The sequence below is a fragment of the Camellia sinensis genome, chromosome 11, assembly GCF_055761805.1.
Source record: "Camellia sinensis isolate YWXY chromosome 11, ASM5576180v1, whole genome shotgun sequence".
Lineage (NCBI taxonomy): Eukaryota > Viridiplantae > Streptophyta > Magnoliopsida > Ericales > Theaceae > Camellia > Camellia sinensis.
Genome location: NC_138971.1, coordinates 116,312,997 through 116,320,577, shown reverse-complemented (window position 1 = coordinate 116,320,577; position 7,581 = coordinate 116,312,997). Strand labels below are relative to the sequence as shown.

Below are 7,581 nucleotides of genomic sequence, written 5' to 3'. Positions count from 1 at the left end.
ATGCTCACACCATTGGAAATATTTATGTTACGTCACCATGGAATAGATGATGCCTAACAGTAAAGTACAATTGCATGTAAAATGATATCAAATAAACAAATAGTGAACCTGATGGTAATTGGTAATACACAAACCAATAAAACATCAATTTACCAACACAACCATAGATATGGAAAAATAACATAACAATAAACAAAAAAATAAAATAAATAAACAAGCAACACACGACAGCCCGCTGTTGCGGATCTAAATCCCATAAAAAAAAATCAAACACAACTATCCTGTTCCATCCCGAAAAAAGACAACCATCCTACGTAATTGTCGAAAAAACTACACAAACATGCAAATATTTCTTCACCAAACCTGAGAAAATATAAAATATATATATGTATATATATGAAAAATGCATGCACAACCATCCTGTTTATTACAAGTCTAACATGAACGTAAGTAAAAGTCTTTTAAACCAAGATAAGGGGACGCATCTTCAGCATCACACCGCTATATCAAATCCAGCGAGGCCCGAACAGGTTCGTAAACGGCGCCGCCACACTATATTACAGCTGCTTTTGTGTGAGACAACCTATAATGTGGTCGTCATCAGGCTGGCACATTATCACCTTCCGGTAATTTGCGTTATCCATCAGTGTCGAGGCAAAATAGAATAACAACGTACTAAGAAGGGAAAGAATGTTCCTCAGCTGTTGCATGCACTCCAAAATTGTGTACAGTGATTCGTTACCTGTGAGGTGCCTAACTGTAACTTGTTGATTTTGCGTACGAACCATATTTGTCAGATTGTTCATGCTTTCTGCAATAATTGACACTCTACTTGTTGCCTTCTTCGACTTTCCACAACTTGTTGACAGAGTCCATTTCCTTTTTTCATTAATAGGCAGAACTGGTTCGATTGAAGAATCTGAATCCATATCCTGTGCTCGTGTGGGTATCAGATCAACAAATGGCTGGGCTTCGATACTGTGCACAGAATTGGATGAGACATCGGCAGCTTCAACAACTTTCTCTCTTGGGGTCCAATGGTGCTTACCAGGAGTTGATGCCCCTGTGAAGATCGTCTCCATCAACTCACGATGTTCCAAAGTTTTTTTCCTAAACTTTGCACACGCCTTGTTTGTCTGCAAAATTGGACATTGATAAAAAAAAGAAAACATTGCATGCAATATGTGAAATTTTAACTAACAAAAAAAATGGGAAAATTAATTGCTAACAGGCAAATATGAAATGAAACAAACATACGGAAATTACATTGTACTTACCGATTCCATCTTGTCCCACCACTCATCAGACGCTTGAAACATACCAGTTTCGTTGTCAAAGCCAATCCTTGACACTCCTCTTCTAGAATCCATCAATTTCCTCCAAGCATTCCATTCTTTTTTCAGACTCGTGTATTTATTCTTCAACTATTTCAGGCTATGTTTTCTTTCTTTCTTTTTTCTTTCTCAAATTTCCTTGCCAACGACTTGTACCCAGCTTGGCTTAGGACTAGGAATGGCCGATTTCCTTTTGTAATCTCATTGGCAATCAGCGACAGGAATATTCGAATTGACTCACTGTCCTAGGAGGCCTTGTGGTTTAACTGCTTGTGTGTCTCTTCCACATTGCTTGACTTCTCTGGAGCAATGTCTTTGTTTTTCGATAGGGTACGAGAAGCACGTATTGAAGCCATTTGGACTAACCACGCAGCTAAGGCAACTAATTTACAGGTCAAAATTATCACCATCACAAATTTGCTTGTTATATACATGCATATAAGACCATAGCAGAACAATTTGAATTGGTTGCCACATGAACAATGTACCATTGCACAGCAAACACACAAATTGGATGTTAAATTTGACATTATATAACCATTGCACATTATGTAACATAGCAATACAAACACAACATTCATGCAGAACGAATATAAACATTGGAATAGAAACAGTACATGAAAGTATTCATTAATGTCTATCCCCAACTAGTCATGGAACGCAAGGCAAACTTAAAGTCATAACAGTCAACATCCTAACAACATCCTCAGTTTCCTTACATACGCAACAACAAAATGACAACGACAATGAATAACACATAGACAATGGTTTTAAGAAGACGCAATGACTGTTGAATGTGTATGGCATCATCCCGCAATTGCATGACAATGTTGTTTTCTGGATGAGACATAGTCCGTGCTTTGTCGCCTTGGTTATTCGCACCAACCAATTAAACTAACACAGGGCTGACGAGTGAAAATGAAGAAGCTATTAGTCAATTGCTTTAGAATGAAATGCAATTATAACCGTTAATGAATTGGGCACTCACCACAGGGCGGGGACATGCAAAGTACGCACGCCCTGGATTTTTGGTCGACCTAGATATCTTCACAACACATTGGCCATAGCCACAGGCACACATCCGATGTGGCCATGTACTGGAAGTTGCAGTAGAGGTATACGAAGCCATGCTACGCTTTCTGACCGAGTTAAAGACTAATGATAACATGTAGGTGCCACATTATTCATAGTTCAGAAAATTGTTATGTATAAATTGATGAATTTCCCCATTTGTTATTTAAAAATGGGGTTTTGCAACACGGAAAAGGTAAGATTTCATTTACAAATTTCTCCATAAAATCATTTGAGCATTTTCCTAGAAAACACAAATTGTGAAAATGATGACGTGTGAATTTGACTATTCCACACCCAAATAAATAAATAAAGTCTATCATTAATTCGAATTCGTAAAAGTATTTAAATCCTAATAAATACAAGACATGTGTTTAACAGATATATATATACGCACACACACACACACACACACATATATATATATATATGTATATGTATATGTCAAAGAAATTAGGTGGACCATATCTACTAACCCTTGAAATGAAAATAAAACTCAATTGTCAAAGCAAAATAAATAACAATGCACATCAATTTGAATCCAGTCCAGAGAGAGAGAGAGAGAGAGAGAGAGAGAGAGAGAGAGAGAGAGAGAGAGCATTCTTGCTGTAACGCCCCGAAATATCCCAACATAAATTAGATACATTAGCCAACATTCATTAAGGAACGCGATAGATCTCTGACATTTTCATCATTAATCAATAAAGTGCGTACAAAAGTTCTACATGCAAATTATACATTCAACGGTATGAAAAACACATGAATCTATAGCATGTAGAGTATTACATCCCAAAAGTAAATAAAATGCTCCTAAGGGCTTAAATATTCCAAGGCTTGAGCCCGGTTACACAAAAATGGTTTCATGAACCCATCCATTTAAGCCCTTGGCTAGCAAATAATTTCACAACAAAAAATAGAGTCATCTACTCTTGACAAAATATATCCATGCCCTCAACTCGGCGGGATCACCACATCTTTTCCTGCACCAAATCCTATACGGATGAGCATAAAGCCCAGTAGAGAATCCTTACAAAGTATATACAGTTATGCAAACTTCCAATGTTAAATGCAAATGCAAATGCCATGCAATGTCATTTTAAAGAAAATTTCATTACATGCTCTTCATGAAAATCACCATGTTTCAATAATAGTTTGCAATCTCAACAATTTCCAAAACTTTTAATTTTAATCAATAGGGGCGGTAAATACGACTTAGGTAATCCCTAGGTTGGTGTCTGCAAGTAGGCTCAACAAGCACTACCAAAAACCCCACTTTACCGGTTGCTAACCAGAAGGGAAGTGGTACCTCATCCGCACGTGTTTTCGGTATTTCACCCCGAACACTCAGGCCAACTTATCAATTCATCTACACCTCCTAACCAGACTTACCAACGTATTTACCCCCTAAACATTTCCATGATTTCATTCCGCATCATTCATTTTTTATAAAATTTTCAATTCCCAATCCAATGTTTATGACATGCAAGATTTTAGAGAAGCCAATGCAACCATTTAATGCTAGAAATGCCAATACTATCATGCCAAAAACTAAATGCCAATCTTGTAATAATCAATTGAATGAGTATGCAATGCAATAATCATCATCATTATGTAACATTTCTCCATCATCGATCTTCTTCAACATTGATTTATTGCAATCAAACTTTCCACTCCACTTTCAACAATATCAAGCATGATACTCACCATTTCGTTTTAATTTAACAACACTAAATACTTTTCACATTTCACAAACTTCATCATTTCTACAATGGTAAAGATATATATATATATATATATATTTCGTTCTTCCCTTATGACATATCAACAATTTTTACCTATTTCATAGGCTCTCATCTCATCTCAATAAAATTTCAGTCTTTAGCCAAGATTAGGCATCCCTTCACCTTTTTGAAAGAACTCACACACACAAACATCATTTCCCACATAATGGAGGTGAAACCCTCAAGGATCAACTTAGAAACATTTGAGGTTTTAAACCCTCTTTTGAAAAATCTCTACATTCTTGAGCCAAAATCAAACTTTCAAAATAACTTCAAGAGAACTTTAAAATCAACATCAATCTTGCAAAACATATATATATAACTCTAGGAAGTCCCTACCTCAAGTTTTGGAGAAGATGAGAGAAGAAATCCTAGAAATCAAAAGTTGTAGAAAGTTGATCTCCACTGTACAAAGTGAGATTCTTGCTTTGCTCTTCAAGGTTTGTGAAAGATGATAGATCAAAACCCCATGGATTGTAAGAAATCAAGGTTCTTGGGTGTTTGGTGGAGGTTTTTAGAGAGAAGGAGTAGCAAAATGCATTTTTAGAGTGAGAAGAAAATGTTAAAAAGTGATATACATTCAGCCTAAAAGAGGAAAAAAATAGAGATTTCGGACTGCCAGCGCCCCGCACGTGCGGAGCCTACCTCCCGCACGTGCGGCCCTCAACCCCACATGTGCAGCCTTCCCATGTCGCACCTCCTCCAACACCTGCTCATTTTGCAGTGTGTTGCCCCAAACCTCCCCTGAATTCCGCACATGCGACCCCTTTCTCGCACGTGCGGCCCTGGTTCCACAGCCCAGAATTTTCTTAGCTCAATTCTAGGCATTTCGGACCCGACCTTGCACTCTCCGGAACACGTGAAAATCAACACCGAACAAACAAGAATAAGAATTCATTTGAGAACAAAACTTCCAGACACTTCAAACCCAATGAAAACAAAAGGAGAACGGAGTGAATAATACACCCGATCATCACACTTGCTCTTCTCTAAGAATGGCCTTTGAAGAAAAGTGATGTTACAGAAATTAATAGCATAGCCATGGCTTTTACAAATGCATATCTTTCAATTTGAATTGAAAGAAGTACATAGATAAACTTGTAATTGGTCATTTCATGTCAAAAACTCAATCTAAAAGGTAAACTTTGTTTAAGAGGCATATGTTTCATGTGCAATTCCATGTAGAAACATACAAAAGTGATTCTCTCAGCAATGAACACTCAGCGGTGCTTCAATTCAAGAATGAAGTAGCAAAAGGATGTCTTAACCTCTGCGAGCTGGCCTAAACTAATTTTTAAAATTCTCCAAGCTTACAAGTTGCAAATTGTAAAGGTAAAAATGAAGGACAAGAACAATCTTTTGCACGAATAGATGCATCTAAAGAGTGTTTTACCAAATTCGTTTGATTCTAAAATATATTTCCCAAACTAACATTTTTTTAACTTATTTCACAAATTGTTGTTGTATTTGTGACACGACTTTAAACTAAAACACATACATTTTGAAAATACAATTTCAATTAGTATATTGCAAAACTCTTCAAATTTACATTTTGAAAACACTTCAAGAAACACCCAAAGTATGACAAATAAGTTCAAGACAAGGAATGACTCTTTTTTTTTTTTTTTTTTTTTTTTAAATCAAAAAGTTGGGTTGGGTAAATAACTCTCCTTTTATGTAGCCAATTTTTTTATCACATATCAACCATCTTACTCCAGATTTGTTCAACCAAAGGAAAACACAATATGAAGGGATAACAATAATAAACACAATATGAAGGGAAAACACAATGTATCTAAGCCCAACTTCACCAAATTTACCATCCTAGGATAACATTCAATCAATAAGCTCCCTTTGTGCTCGTTGCTTATCTAGACCATCATTCCTGAGCTTTTTACCACACCCACATTATAGTCAAACAACCCCAAGCAATTTTATTTATTTATTTATTTATTTTTTTTAATAACAAATGTTTGTTAAGGGTTGTTGCATTACATTAAGAAAAAATTGTTAAGAACATTCATTTCAGTTTCTGTTAAGAACAATACAGTTTCTTAAATTATTTGTTCAGAGTTTATTACAGAAGAACATATTTGGAGGCATGAAATCAGGGACTTCCTTTTCCTATTTGTGTAGATTACTTTCCACAATAACTAAACAGCACTTCAAGATAATCAGGGCAAATCCCAAAATTGGTGCCAAGAATGAAAAGGATGAGGAAAATTTCAGATTTTTGGACAAAATATCAGATTCTTGAAGAAAATTTTAGAAAAGTTTTTCCATCAGTAATCGTCCGACACTAATTTACGAAGAAAATCGAAAGTAATCGTTTACAAACAAAATTCTTTTTCCATCAATAATCATCCGAAACTAAAAGTTTGCATCAGTGAGCGTCCATCAGTTCATGTTTTTTGCGTGAGTTCCATCATACAACAGTGGTTTTCCCATATGCCAAACAAAAATTAACATAAACAAGTACAAAAAATTGAAGGAAAATTTTGAATCACCCAAAACAATAGCTTTCACAGATCAACCCACTAGATCGGGTTGAAGGACACGGTATTATGCACACACACACACAAAAAAAATAAAAAATAAAAAATAAAAAAAATTGAAAAACAACGAGTACTTGACGATCGGTCGTGTTTCAGACGCTGAGTTGCAGTGTCGCCGCAGATGTGCACTCTGGTGGCGTTGGCTTATGGCAAGCTTCGCTATTCTTCTTCCCTGTTCAGCAAATGGAATCGCCTCCTTCGCTTCAGCGGCTATCGGTCCCCTAGGTGAGAAGAGTCTTGTGTGTGTGGGGTTAGAGGCGGTGCTGGTGTGAAACAGATTGACAGGGGGTAGTTTGGTAAATTCACCATGCCTTGAGTTGTTTGTAAGCACGTGAAGGCTTTTTGTCTGGCCGTGGCTAATTTAGCCTATTTTGGACGGTAGTGACTAATTAAGCCCCAAATTTGATTGCCAAACAGAGGCTTTGTATTAAAAGTTACAAAAAATAAATTTATAATGTATTTGTTTAAAGTGAAAGTTATAAATTATATTGTGATTATCTATTACTATTTTAAAAATCTAAAGAGCATATATGTTCTTTATTTTTTTAGCATTTTAAAAATATCTTCTGAAATTTATTAAATATCACACCACAATATACATCTATCGAATAATTAAAGACCATTCGGAATTCAAACACCTTCAAACATCATAATATGATTTTCTTTTTTAATAATTCCACTACTGTGGCTTGTTTAATATTTGTCTCCTCCACTACGTTTTCATAAATGGTGAGTGAGACATTTTGTGAGATTCGAATCAAGAAAAATAATGAAAATATATAAAGAAAATAATTTTTTCTTGATCTTCATTTAATTTTCAACTAAATCACCCTTTTATGA

General features: G+C 35.7%; 1 protein-coding gene across 3 annotated transcripts; it reads right to left on the bottom strand.

The window, feature by feature from the left end:
• Positions 1 to 372: 372 nt before the first annotated feature.
• LOC114267147 (uncharacterized) lies at positions 373 to 6,986 on the bottom strand. 3 transcript variants are annotated; one of them, XM_082894563.1, is made up of 4 exons: positions 6,816 to 6,984; positions 1,278 to 1,716; positions 743 to 1,136; positions 373 to 620 (listed from the first exon to the last, which is right to left on the bottom strand). In XM_082894563.1, exons 2-4 carry the CDS (start codon positions 1,368 to 1,370, stop codon positions 601 to 603), a joined length of 507 nt encoding a protein of 168 aa, XP_082750689.1. In that variant the 5' UTR covers positions 1,371 to 1,716; positions 6,816 to 6,984; the 3' UTR covers positions 373 to 600. The 3 variants fall into 3 exon arrangements, 2 of the variants coding, with proteins under 2 accessions (XP_082750689.1, XP_028063950.2); XM_028208149.2 differs by having other exon boundaries at positions 373 to 1,136; XR_003630866.2 differs by lacking the exons at positions 373 to 620; positions 743 to 1,136; positions 1,278 to 1,716 and adding an exon at positions 3,061 to 3,385 and having other exon boundaries at positions 6,816 to 6,986.
• Between the last annotated feature and the right edge of the window lie 595 nt (positions 6,987 to 7,581).

Coding starts and splice junctions, on each gene's coding strand:
- LOC114267147 (XM_028208149.2), bottom strand. CDS start 1,370: ATGGATTCTAGAAGAGGAGTGTCAAGGATTGGCTTTGACAACGAAACT. Junction 1,137..1,277: donor GGTGGGACAAGATGGAATCG/GTAAGTACAATG, acceptor CCAATTTTGCAG/ACAAACAAGGCGTGTGCAAA.